Raw genomic sequence first — 14,174 nt, 5'->3', positions numbered from 1 at the left:
CATTACAACCATCCCCACTATAAGAATTATATCCTGTATGAGCTGGAGAAGCTTTTGTTGAACTTCGAGAGTACTACTAAGAAATGGGGTTTACGTTCATCCCCACATAAAACAAAGCACCTGCCTGGGTATTCTGTGTCATCGTATTCTCCCATCCCTCCACTCCCCATGAGCAGTGGGGCATTTTTGGACAGAGCAGAACAATTTTCCATACCTGGAAAGGGTGCATGTGACTAGCTCCAGTTTGGCAGCAGAGGTCATGCTCCGAATCGGTTGAACATAATTATCTCAGCTGCGTAACACACTGTGAATGCTGCATTGCCTGTCACTCCATGTAAAGCTCTGGGTCTTCTCAGCCAGATATCCCCTCCCTTCTCTACATTTGAGAAATTTGGATCCCTTTTAAAGGAACATCCACACTGGTTTTGCATATTCAAGTTGTCTACGATCCACCGTGGGCTTAACAAACTAGATTATGTGAGCAGCTTAGATCCTTGAATGATCTGGACAAATGCCCATCAGTGAGATACTAAGGCAGGTGAGGCAGCATTGGCTGAGTCATGTAGCCCAAATGCCCAGTCACTGTGTACCCAAACAGCTTCTGTTTGTCCAGATATAAGGGGCTTATCGCTATAGCCAAGAGTTTGACTGCTGTGTAACAGAAGGATGGTGGAGCTGTTTGGGCTTGCCAACAGCTCGACCAGTGGTTTCAAGATCAGCGTCTCTGGAGGAGTTTTGTGAAGGATGTCATCCTCCAGCAATAACGGAGGGCGGAGGAGTGATGCTCACAACAACGAGCGGAGTGCAGAATGAGTAAAATGCAGCAAGGTGGAACAGTAGGGAGCACAGGTGGTAGATCTGCCAGTCATCCCTGTCACTCAACCCATGACACCTTTATCTATCCTGTAACCTCCTGCCCATGAGCCTTCGACAGTCCACATGACCTCAATGTGCACTTAGCCTGGCACAAACACTTTGTTGACGTCACCAATTTTGAGTGGCGAATGGCTTTTATTGTTATTGTGTTTATGTACCCACCCCTTCATGTGCCGTACTGGCCTTCTTAGGTGCTCGCTAGCAGAACTAATCCCAATAATGTAAAAAACGATATGGGAGATTTTTCTCATTTGTATCTTGTATGTTTGTGTACATCGCCTATGTGTGTTTGTGGCGAGCCATGCTGCACAACAAACTCAGCCACAGTTATCAATAGCACGTGATATCTACACCGGTTTTGGGTCCTCTAGGTTGTGTCTGCATTAAATGAGTGCCTGGTACAATGGGTAATCAGTATAACCTATGAGACAAACGTGGCCGGGTGTGGTGCTGGCCATTTCTACCCCACTTTGCGTGCGGGTCTTCAAAGGGGCTCACTAACAGCACTTGACCCACCAGTCTGTGGAGCTACATGGGGGATGTTTGTGTTGAAGCTCGTTCTGTCGGCGTAGAAGACGCTCGACAGTTTATCCTCTGTAGGGAGCACGCGTCTGCTGTGTGTAGCGTGGAGCTGCACGATAGTGAAACCAATAGAGTTGTTGCGCCTTGGGCGTAAACATCAATGTATGTCCATTTTCCAGGTGTTATTTTTTTCATTTCCTGTGGAGATGTGTGCTGTATGAGAGAAAAAGCGACTGAGCCCACGCCCTCACCCCCTTCTCCCTATTGCATTATCTCCTCGTACTATTTGACTACTCATAAAATCATACGTATATAGTGACACCCCAGGGATAAATTAATATTGCTTGTTATAGCACATTCTTGTAGAAAGAACGCTGGTTAAGTCAGACCGGCCTGTATATGTACAGTATAGATATTTAGTTTGCAGCGATGCAATACACACAGCTCAATACACAAAGAGTTAAATGTATAAATATCTCATACTAAAGAATGGATTACTTGGGTTTACAAACATGATGTACAAAACTCGTTATAGTCTCATGCTCTGCATGCTGTTGTAAATGCACGTGGTGTATACTCACTGACCAGATGCTTCGTTATTATTGATACTAATAAAAAATGTAAAATTAATAATTTTTTTCATTAATTTCTCACGTTAAACAAATATAGGGAGGCGTTCATTCAGCGGTAGAGAGACAATGGCTGCTGATGATGATGTAACATGCCGCTCATTTTGAAGGATTCCTAAGAGACGGTGCAAGTGGAGATTCAAAGGCATAGGAAGGTGATTGCACAGACACCTGGACCACTGCTGTCCTGTATAAGTGATTTATTTAACATAATGAACATTACAGTAACATTGACGCTGCCTCATGTGTGTACTTTAAGTTTTGGCTTCCCCACACAAACACACTACCTCCACAAAAGGTCATGTTTACTCATTTCTGTGAAGCGTATTCAAGTTTAATTTATTAGGTATAGCCCTGTGAGCCATGCGGCTCTTAAGTCGGGTGCAACCGCAACAAACAAAATATGAATCTACATTGCAGAAAACTATTAAACCACAACCAGACCAAAATAAAGCTACAAAAACAATGTAACAGCAGTAATCATAGGAACTGTGATTTTAAAATTAACAAACGATAAACATAACATGTACGACAAAACCTGCAGCCATAGCTGGCAGCACGACACTCCCAGTGTATGATGTGTGAGTGAGTCAGCAGCAGCGTGAGTGAGTGTATGATGTGCGAGTCAACGTATGATGTGCGAGTCAGCGTATGATGATCGAGTCAGTATTAGGTTGAGTGAGTACATGATGTGTGAGCCAGCGCACGATGTGTTAGTCAGCGCATGATGAGTGAGTCAGTGTATGATGTGTGAGCGAGTCAGCGGCAGAGTGAGTGTATGATGTGCGAGTGAGCCAGCACACGATGAGTGAACCTGTGTATGATGAGTGAATGGGTCAGTGGTTGTTCGAGTGTATGATGTGTGAGTGAGTAAGCGCATGATGAGCGAGTCAGTGCATGATGTGTGAGCGAGTCAGTGCATGATGTGTGAGTGAGTCAGTGCATGATGTGTGAGTGAGTCAGTGCATGGTGTGAATGAGTCAGTGTATGATGTATGAGAAAGTCAGTGTCGGCTCCCTCTGCCCGCGCTGTCGCCCCCCCCTCCCCCCGGTTCCGTCGCCCCCCCCCCCGGCTCCCCCGCCCCGTCGGCCTCCTGGCTCCATCGGCTCCCTCCGTCGGCTCCCCCAGCCCCCTCACAAATGGCCCCGCCAGCCGCTGCTGGGAGCGCGGTATGTGACGTCATACCACTGCTAGACAACCTCAGAGCACCCTCTACCCATACATTGAGAGCATGGGAGTGCCCACTACATAGGGACTACCCAAGATCAAACCTGGCTCCCACCCTCTAATCGTCACTCAACTAGAGGTGACGCTATCCCGATCATTGCACATTACAACGCAATTTGCCGTCTGCGTGGCATCACGATGGTCGAGGCAGTGAGCACGTGGTGTCACGCAGCTGCTTAATCTGTTAAACCTGTGTGGTGTTTTGAATTAGGTTTACTTTTCTTTATCGTAGTGTTGTGTTCATGTGAATGTTCAAATGCTTGCACTGAAGAGTGTTTTGAGATGCCTAAAGTGTTTCGATGCAATTGTATGTATTTCTATATATTCCAATGACAATTTTTAAGCTTTCATTACAATTTAAATAACTCAATGTATTCACAATCAAATACCTAAAGTCACAATTGTACCTAACCGAGACCTCTCAGATTTTAGTAGCAACATTTTATTTTTATAATTATTATTCTTTCCCGTACCTGTCTAAAATTACACGACTATGCTTACAGGTGACACGTGGTTTGTTTTCATTTTCTTCAGGTGACTCGATGCATTTGTCGTGATGGCATCAAAAGTTTCTGCATGTGAGAGCATTAAAACCAACAAAGTGAATCTGCAGAAATACCTCCAGGCGAAGTCTTCAGAAGTGCTTGACTATTCCTATCAAACAGGGATAGTCCTGGACAGTGTATATGCGTCCCTCAAAAGCGAGAATAACCCCATGGCACGAACACGGGACCTGGTTGACCTGGTGCTCAACAATGGAGAAGAAGTGTGCATGAGATTCCTTAAAGATGTGCTGGTGCCACTGAGATCCGAGATCCCTCTCTTGGGTCAGTGGATATCACAGCATGAGCAGCAGCTCAACGTGATGGGTGTCGATCTGAGCACAACTGCGGGTAAAGCCATCCCTGGAGCAGCTTCTCGTGAGTGATGCTAAACTTCACGTAACCATTCGCATGTCTCTGGCAAGTTTAAGCGAAGGAATTGCTTTGAACTGATATGAACTGTCATTTGATATTCGCAAACTGCACCACTCTTGCATAACAACATCCCTCTCAGGAGGAGGACATTCATATTCCATTCCATAGCAGGGTATGTACAAGGGATCAGAAATTTGGAGGAAAGGATGGATGGATAATGGAAATGTGTGTCAGTATCAAAACATTGCATCCACACTGTACCCCAACATTCCTGAATTTCTGTCCTATCCTACACCTCCCTTTCCTTGCAAATGACTAAAACATGGTGATTTTCTCTCACCTCTTCAGACACAGGCATTTTATTTGAGCTGGAAGAATATAATGAGCTATGAAGCTCTCTTTCAAGTGTCAAGCCCAATATGTTTGGCCATGGCAGCAAACCCATCAGCTGCCTTGGTCTCCATGACTTGGTACAATCTGGATTCCACCAAGGCCATTTCGTTGAAACTGTTTCCCTATTGAGGGTGAATGACCACCTCTCTTAAATTATGGAAGCTGCTTCTAGTTCTTGACTTTTGGGCTGCTTTGGATACCACACACCACTCCATCCTATTGAATCGGCATGGCTACGCAGGCATCTCTCACACTTCCCCATTGCTTCTGCTTCCCCTCTAAAAGTGAGCCCTATTTTTGCAAGCAAGGACTGCCTTCTGTTCAGAAGTCCCAATTATATGGTGTTCCACGTGGCTCGGTCCTTGGCTATCTGCTCTTCTCAGTATAATGTCTCCTCCTTTGTGGACATTTTTTACTCCTAATTTTTTTTATATTGACTAGCTATGACTGCTATTCTCTTTGGTTCTATTCAGTAAAGTCACGTAGGTAAAAAATAAAACAACAAAAATCACGACGTTTCGGCCACAACACAAGTGGCCTTCATCAGGTGAAGGGACCAGGCTGTCTCGAGGACAGCGCTGGAGTGAAACACAGCCACGCTCAGACCGCGACCTTTAAGCTGTGTGCGAGGAAACAAGGTGCCTTGACAAAGGAATTAGCATAAAAATTAGCATTTGATTGGCCGACTTAGCATGATGAACGGCGTAGAGGTGGTGTACATGCGGGTGCACATGCCGGTTGGCGCGGAGGGGGAGTTTACCTATTGATGGTGTGAAAAGGGAATTTTTAAGAGCTCATTGCATTTCGGACCAACACCACCTGACCCGTGAATTAAAACATGTACACCTGGCCCTCAAAAGGAATGGATACTCTGACCGTACCATCCGCCAAGCTGTTTCTCCCTCCATACAGAAACAACCACTTGATACTCCGGTGAAAACCATCACACTACCATATATAGCAGGCGTTACTAAAAAGATTTCCAAAATTCTAAACAAACACAAGATCCAGGTCCGGTTCAATACAGTACACAAAATTCGTGATCTGATCCCATCCGTGAAGGATGTCATTCCTGACTTACAGTACCCCGGGGTTTACAAATTGAGTTTTACCTGCGGTGCTTGCTATATCGGGGAGACAAAGCGACATGTCTCTGACCGAATTCGCGAGCACAAATCAGATTTGAAACACGGCAGAACGAATTCTTCTGCCGTAGCTGATCACTGTTACAACGCTGTGGGTGATCACGATATAATTTTCTCCGATACCAAGGTTCTTTGCAAACCCACGGGTTTTTATCAGAAATTTGTTTACGAGGCAATTCAGATCTACAAACACAGACACAATTTCAACCGAGAAGATGGTTTCAAATTAAGCAACCATTGGAAAGATGTTGTAAATCGAACCAAACATTAAACTAATTTTCAATGGTACAGTATATTTTTCAAGTAGTGGTACCCCAAACTTTCGCAGCTCTTAAAAATTCCTTTTTCACACCATCAATAGGTAAACTCCCCCTCCCCCCCCACGCCAACCGGAATGTGCACCCGCATGTAAACCACCTCTACACCGTTCATCATGCTAAGTCGGCCAATCAAATGCTAATTTTTATGCTAATTCCTTTGTCAAGGCACCTTGTTTCCTTGCACACAGCTTAAAGGTCGCGGTCTGAGCGTGGCTGTGTTTCACTCCAGCGCTGTCCTCGAGACAGCCTGGTCCCTTCACCTAATGAAGGCCGCTTGTGTTGTGGCCGAAACGTCGTGATTTTTGTTGTTTTATTTTTTACTAACGTGACTTTACCGAATAGAACCAGAATATGGATCCTTGCAGTCACGAAAGCTTTAAATCTAGAAATGACTGCTATTTCTAATGACACCCCGCCTTTTAATGCCATTGACTCATGAAACGGAACCTACTCTCTCCTCTTAACTCTTGAAAAATGTTGATACTCCTACTGATACTCCTGCTGTTATGGAGTGACTCATGCAGCAAGCTATGGCTGCAAAGTTTGGTAGTACATGTTATGTGTATCTTTTATTGTAAAATTTAAATTAGTTCCTATGATCACTGTTACATTGCTTTTATAGCTTTATTTTAGTGATTTCTAAAACGTTTTGGTTTAGCCATATTTATTTGTTGTAGTACAGAGTTAGACTGATAACTTTAATCTAAATTGTCTTATGGTTGTAATTGTTTGGCTTGCATCCCACTGGGATGTTTGCACACAGCATTGATATACGGTGCTTTTTCCGGAAGACTTTGCTGTTTTTTCCTGGATTTTTCTGTTTGCGCGTAGTCACTTTAAGATGTTTCTTGTTCCTGGTTTTGCTTGTTGCAGTTGCACCCGATTCAAGAGCCGAATGGCTCACAGGGCTATACAAAATAAATGAAACTGAAACTGGATTGGTTATACTTCACTCCAGATTCAACGTCAAATTTGTAGACCTCGTCATTTGTAAAAAAGTCCACGGGAGATAATGACTCCGAATATATGATTCCCGAGAAATTAAAATAAGATCAGATACAGAGGGATCAGGCTACTCATGGTCACCATTGCCCAAGTGGTGAGAGACTGGGTTCAATGTTTCCTTGGAAAGCTGATGGAAGTTGTTGAGCAAATTTGTCATTGGAAATCGACACTCTCCACAATGTAGTGGCTGCCACAGTGTTTGCTGATGATGCAGTAGCCAGATTAGTTGAAGTTCAAGTGAACCTACGATGTATCACGTGGGATGCTACGAGTGTTGTGATTCATGTGTCTGTTCTTGTGGAAGTGACAGCACTTCATCTTCTCTGCTGCTAGGACCGTGGCTGGTGTACTGCACTCCACCAGTGTAGCCCCCGTGCTACGTGATGTAGGCCAGCTTGAGATGGGAGAGGAAACACAGCCCCAATACCAGTGAAATATAAAAAAAATCAACATCCTAGACAAAAAAAAATCGATAATTGTAGGATAAGGCAAGCAGTGCATTTTACACACAGATTGATAGAATTAGGTTGTGATGATGCTGATGTACACGGTAATGCTAAATGTGGTACTATCTTTTTCACAGGCAAAACAAACAAGACACATGGTGGTAGCATTTTTGTTATGATAAAACATATTTTTTTACAAAAGGTACAGTGTTTATAAAAATTGCATTTGGAGAATACACATCGTGAAAACTTCCACACAATAATTCATGATGTACATGATGTTGCTGCATTATCCATGGTGAATGAATTCGCTACGCTTTTTTTACATAGTTTATTTTAAACATATTTGTCTGCTATAGGAATATGTTTTTTATTGTAAGTGAAACTGATCTGCTCGTTAAATTATTTGTGTCATTTAGATAAGCCTGGTGATGATTTCAGAGAATTATTGCTGAAGCTGACATCATTAACACGAAACTACGACGCACGACCTGGAGAACCTGCAGTGTTTTTGCTGGAGAGGATGGTGAAGCCAATTCTGGTTCCCTACTACCGCCATCAAGAAACCAAGGAGCACGAGTTACTAGCGAGAGGCAAGCAGCACGAGGAGCTGATGAAGAGAGCACAGAGAGAAGGGATTACTTACAAGAAGCTCTTTGATCACATTGGAAAAAAAACACACCCCCGACTGGTTATTGTAGTGGGGACTCCAGGCAGCGGTAAAACCATGTTGAGCAAATTCATTGTGCACAGCTTGCTGTCAGGTGAGAAAGTATTTGCACGACGCTTTGAGCACATCGTGCTCATAAGGTTCAGGGAGATAAATGATATTGGAGAGGTGTCACTGGCAGAGCTGTTTTCTAAGCTGCACTCATGTTTGGGAAACAAAGCGGATGAGGTTTTCGCAAACCAAGAGAGAACCCATTTTGTTATGGACGGGTTGGACGAGTTTGGAAAGCGCCTTGACTATGCCAATGCGTGCACCGATCCACGTAAGACGGCAACAGTAGAAGCCATCATTGCTGCCCTAGTGAATGGAAATCTCTTGCCCAAGGCCTCGGTCTTGATAACGACCAGACCCATTGCCATGGAACAACTGAGTCAAGTGAATGTTGATCGAGCTGTTGAAATCACTGGGTTTTCCAACAAAGATAAAATAGCATTTTTTAACAAATTTTACCAAGATAGGAGTCTAGCAGAAAGGGCACTCAAGCTCCTGCAGGAAAATGAAACAGTGAATACATTGTCCCAGAACCCTTCATTCTGCCATATAGCAGCCATTACACTGAAGGAACATTTACACAAGTCTGAACATTCTGAGATTATCCTCAAATCAATGACCGACCTCTTCACACAATACGTGTTTGGGCTCATAGTACACCATGGACGTGGCAGCTGCTGTGCCAAGGAAATTGTATCGTCTCTTGGCAATATGGCTCTGAAGGGGGTTCAGCAAAACATCCAGATGTTCAGCCAAAAAGATCTAGAAGAGTTTGTTGTTAGTTCTTCTGAACTAGGAAGTACATTCATCAACAAAGTGTTCACATGTGAGGGCATTAAACAAGGGAGTTGTTATTCATTTTCACACTTGACAATGCAGGAATTCTTTGCAGCGATAGCTGTGCATCTGTCACATTCAACATGGCCAGTGAATGACGTCATCAAGACTATTAAGGACAGCAAAGATGGGAGGTTTGATGTGTTTCAGAGGTTTTTTTGTGGACTGGCATCAAGCACTCCATGGAAGTTCTTTGAGGGTATCTTGGATCCTCCATCTGCAGATTATCAAAAGGAAATAATCGAGTGGCTCAATCGCAGCATGAAGAATCGGATGGTTGACAAACACAGGCTCAACAGTCTCCTGCACTGCGTGCACGAGCTGCACGACCGCAAGTCCCTGAGTGATGTCACTCGGTCCATGACTGAGATAGACCTGTCATTCACAAGGCTGTCCCTGCCAGACTGCGCTGCCATCTCCTGGATCCTGCTGCAGCGAGAAGAACCTGTGGAGACACTCAACCTGTTCGGCTGTGGCATCGGCACCGAGGAAATGAAGAGGCTTCAGCGTGGACTGCACAGATGTAAACATCTAGTGTAAGACTGGCACACCTTGCATTCACTACTTCACAAATTGTGTGTGCATAATTGTGCGTGATATCAACTCAGTTTCAATTGAGCACCAGGTGCAGTGTGTAAAACATCGCTACTCGGGAGACAAAAGCAGCCGGGCGTGATACTGGCCACCCACTCCATCATATGCCATGCCGGCTTTCATAGGTGCTCCCTAACGGCACTTTCCCCAGCAGTCTGTTAAGGCTATACGGCAGATCTTTGTCTATAAGAATCCTCACTTATTAACTGTGCATACAGTACAATGTAACTCCATTCTCACGTAAACACTCGGTCTTGCGTAGCCCAAGCATGAACACAAATTTTGACAAATTCTTCCCCTTTCCACTGCCATCATTGTCCTCACTCACTTCACTCCTCTCCCCGCACGCCACGCTCACCCCTCCCTTGATACCTCCCATTAACCCCCAATCTGCTCCTGCCTTCACTTTTCCATAACCCATCCCCCACCCTTGCCCATACCTTCACTCTCCAGCCGCATACCCACTCCCACTCATCCACTGAGGGATGAGGTTCGGTGAGTGAGTGCGTGCCTGCTTGAGTTGGTGGGTGACTTGGTGGGTGGATCGATGAGTGAATATGTGGAGTTAAGTGAGGATGTGAGTGGCGTGTAAGTGGGTTGGTGAATGAGTGAATTAGTGTGTGAGTGGGTTGGTGAATGAGTGAATTAGTGTGAGTGGGTAAGTAAATGTACAGTGAGTAGGTGGGTCCACAGTGAATGCTGCACTCACTGTACGTTAAAGTACAAAAGGAAAAACAAAAGTTATGCATATTCATGGATGCTGTAAAGTTTTCCATCATCTTCAGCAACATTTAATTAGCGATAATGATAGCCCTCGCACTATATGCAGGGAGTGAGGTGACCTTAGGCCATACTGAGAAAATGTAGCCCTGATTGCGACTGCGGTGGAGAGTGAGGGTAACGGTTTGATCCACGTGTCCGATTCAAGCCCCTGGTTCACAGTGGATCATGGTCAGTGATTGTGCTCACCACTACAGAGACAGCTAATTGGTAATGGGTGTTAATCTTAGTTGTAAAGCATTAAAGAGACAATGATCCCCCAAGTAGCCCATATAAACTGGTGGGGAAAGTGAAGCCAGTGACAGGGAACAAGCACACACTATTACACTGCACTTTAGAGCACAAAGACAATCTCCCCGTGGAGCCTGCATACACTTTTGAGGCAAGTGCTGATCGCACTTCCCTGACCAGCACCGTCCTTGGCTGTATTTCTCTCCCCATTGCTGATGTTGACACACCACCAGGTACTCATTTAAGGCAGAGTCACCCTACGGGAGTTCCAGGACCAGAATTTTTTTCATCACTCACCACTGATGCTGTTTACGGATATTGAACCCAGGTCACTTCGTTTGTAATGTAATGTGCCAACGACTTTCCCACCATTCCCCTAAACGCATATAAATACACAATCAAAGACACTCGTATATACACACAGACATGTACACACACAAACGTACACATAGTGTACATATAAACTCACACACTCCTACACATGTACAAGTACAGCCTTTGGTCAGTCTACTGCTGGATAAGGCACTCCCACACCATGCAGGTCTTGGGGGTTATTTGACCAGACATCACCAATCTTGTCAGTGTGGGTTGGTGTAGAGCATAGAGATGAATGTTGTTCCATTGCCATAACGCAGCTCCGCAGGCTACAACAACTGTTGTTATACATGTTAGTCTTGGGTAGAAGCACCATCCAGCCTCGAGCCTATTTAGATTTTCAGATTTATTAGACCTTACATGTGTAGTGTTCGATTTCACTCGGACAACTTTTGTCTTTCTTTGAACACCGTTTTATTTACAACTCTCAGCATGTCCTCAATATTTTACAGTATCCATGTCGCCACGGCTCGCTCGTTGTGCTTCACTCGACTCGCTCGCCACCTTGGTCTCTCCACTCCCCCACGATTACTTCGCTTACTCAGCCGCTAACTTCTTCATCTCTGCTCTCCTATATCACCGTCACTATGCTCTCTCCACTGCTAACTGCTTCGTCTCTGTTCAGCTTCGCTATCGCTATGCTCTCTCCACTGCTGGCTGCTTCTCTTCTTCAGCTCCGCTATCGCTACGCTCTCTCCACTGCTGGCTGCTTCTCTTCTTCAGCTCCGCTATCGCTACGCTGTTTCCAAGCTCCGTCTCCAACTCTGTCTCCCAAACTCTGTCTCTCCAACTCTCTGTCTCCAAGCTCTCCACACTTCAATTCCCCGCTGTTCACTCCAAGCTCTCCAACTTCAACAACCTTGCTCCAATTGCCGACCCCCCAATTTATCCCCGCTCTCATTACTCCCCAATTAATTAGTCCGTGTCCCAACGACGCTCCGCATCGTTCGAACCTGTTTCTCCTCCAGACCTTTAGGTGCCACTCTAGCCTTGGCAACAGCTCCAGCCAATCACAGCCGTCCTTGGTTCACCCAGCTTAATTGCCCTAATATAACCTGCACTGTATTTGCCTTCGCTACAGGCTGACCCAACATAACCCGTAGTGTCTGTGTTATCATGTAATCACGCTGAACACATCTTTGAATTCAAAGGGAAACCCATAGAGACGCGACCGCTGCACAGGCGTTAGTTCAGGGTTTTGCATATATAGATCTCGCAACCAGTCCGGATCATCTCCATCACCCGGCAACATCTCACTCTGTCCCGTTGCCAAACACGCCTCCCCTTCCGGACCCGGCGCTGCCGTTGCATGCGCCAACGTTGTACCCTCCAGAATGACGACCGATTCGTGTCCCACGTTTACAATTTGTATTAAAGGGTCGCAATTTGCCGGTACAATAGTCAAAGCCCCTACCAAAGTGGGCATCCGTGATACAGCATTTGAGGGCGTCAGCAATATACCCTCCTGTTGCTCGCCGAAAGGCAACTGTTTTTTAAAGCGCAGCGGCACAAGCATCTGCGTGCCAGGCGGAACGCGAACGGTGCGGCTCACCACGGCCTGCACCACGGCATTCGCAACCGCAAGCTTAGAAGGCGTTCCCAAAAATTTTAGACATTTTCCCGATGGCAATTCCAAACACCCCTTTCTCTATAGAAATTCTAAGTGGCATCCTTTGCAAATAATCGGTTCCCAACAAACACGGTACCGCCAAGGCCTTGGAAACCAAAATATTCCCCGTAACGCTCACTTCGCCAATTTGATTCGTCGCGACCATACAACCCATAATACCGAGACTGCCACCATTTGCTACTATGCACGGCCCATCAACCGGTTCTAGGGCCTGGGGCAAAGTTGGCAATAAGCAAAAAGTTTGTAACGAGATAAGGGTCGCAGAAGCCACCGTGTCAACAATAACTCTGACCATCACCCCTTGAATAAGTGCCATCACATCCGACGACCCCGGCGCAGCTCCCAAAACACGATGCACCAACGCGCCCCACACGTCCTGACCGTGCACAACATATGAATGAGATGTGAATGGGTGAGATGACGCAGATTGGTGATGTGGAAAGAGCGGCCGTGTATTGAATGTATCGCGACTCACCCGGAATCCTCGGTCCTGGGAGAATCCTCGGTTGTAGCTGGTCGGCGCCCTTGGAAGGCCGCCCCTGCGCCACCAGCAGTCGCGGGCAACATGTCCTCTCCGTCCGCACTCGTAGTACATCCATACACCGCGGGGCGACGCAGCATGCCCGCGGGTGGCACCCCGGCCGCCGCTGCAATCGGCGGTGCCTCGCCCACCGCCACCGCGCTCTCGGACGCGGCAGCGCTCAGCAACAGCAGCTGCGCACCCACCACCGCTGGCTCATCGCGGAGGTCCAGGTTGACTTTGATGTTCCTGGCGATCTGTAGAGACATGTCATCGTCGTTGTTGCTGTCAGGAAGCGAAAGGATGACTCGTAGCTCCTTGGCCAACTGCAAAAGCTTCTCCTGCAGCAAGGAATCCAGGGCCTCCTGGTCCATCGCCAGGTATGCTACTTGAGCGAGGGCCAACAGCGCGCTGCGGAATGCAAGAGGGGATTCCGTGTCCTCCCGCTTCCTTTGCTGGAATCTACGTTTGGCGACCGACCGCGGCTCGTACACCTTGCTCATTGCCGCGAATGCCCCATCCAGTGTTGACCTGACGGTGGCAGGGAATCCATTAAATGTCGCCAAGGTATCATCATCGAGGGCCGTCGGCAGTGCCCGCAGAGCGGCACCCTCAGTCCACTCCAGAGATTGATAAGCTGCTCGGAACCGTCTTGTAAATGCCGTCCAATCCCCAACTTTGGCCTCGAACCGCTGCACATGAAGTCGCCGTGCTGTTCCCGATGGTGGTGCTTCATCGTCGTCGGATTTCTCCAATCGCTCCGACCCCGCGGCAACATCTGCTGGTCGACTTGACACCGTCGGTTGCACCTGGTCCGATGTCACAAAGCGGTTAAACGCCTCCGTCAATGTCGCCATCCTGGCCTCCCACTGGGCCATGAGGACTCTCCAATCACTCGACGGTGCGGGGGTCTCGGCCTCGCTCGAACCGCTGTCTCATTCTCTAGACTCTCGTTCAACCAGGCCCTCCGGAGGAGTATCGGCCACTTGGCAGGACACGGGCAAGC

The 14,174-nt window shown here is 46.6% G+C and overlaps 1 protein-coding gene across 6 annotated transcripts in view; it reads left to right on the top strand.

The window, feature by feature from the left end:
- The window catches only part of LOC142923042 (NACHT, LRR and PYD domains-containing protein 3-like), a 36,924-nt gene that overhangs the window by 11,316 nt on the left and 11,434 nt on the right, over positions 1-14,174 (top strand). For 3 of the 6 annotated variants that reach the window (XM_076063975.1, XM_076063974.1, XM_076063976.1), the window contains exons 2-3: positions 3,789-4,174; positions 7,900-9,574. In XM_076063975.1, coding sequence (XP_075920090.1) covers positions 3,811-4,174; positions 7,900-9,574 — 2,039 coding nt within the window. In that variant the 5' untranslated portion in view covers positions 3,789-3,810. Of the gene's footprint in view, positions 1-3,788; positions 4,175-7,617; positions 7,683-7,759; positions 7,779-7,899; positions 9,575-14,174 lie in introns of those variants that run through there. The other 3 variants (XM_076063979.1, XM_076063980.1, XM_076063978.1) reach the window with 3 other exon arrangements.

The sequence above is a fragment of the Petromyzon marinus genome, unplaced genomic scaffold, assembly GCF_048934315.1.
Source record: "Petromyzon marinus isolate PM22_M1 ecotype Great Lakes invasive population unplaced genomic scaffold, UKy_Petmar_22M1.pri1.0 PM_Scaffold_25, whole genome shotgun sequence".
Lineage (NCBI taxonomy): Eukaryota > Metazoa > Chordata > Hyperoartia > Petromyzontiformes > Petromyzontidae > Petromyzon > Petromyzon marinus.
Note: the sequence above shows the minus strand (reverse complement) of the source record. Positions and strands in the feature narration are given on the sequence as shown.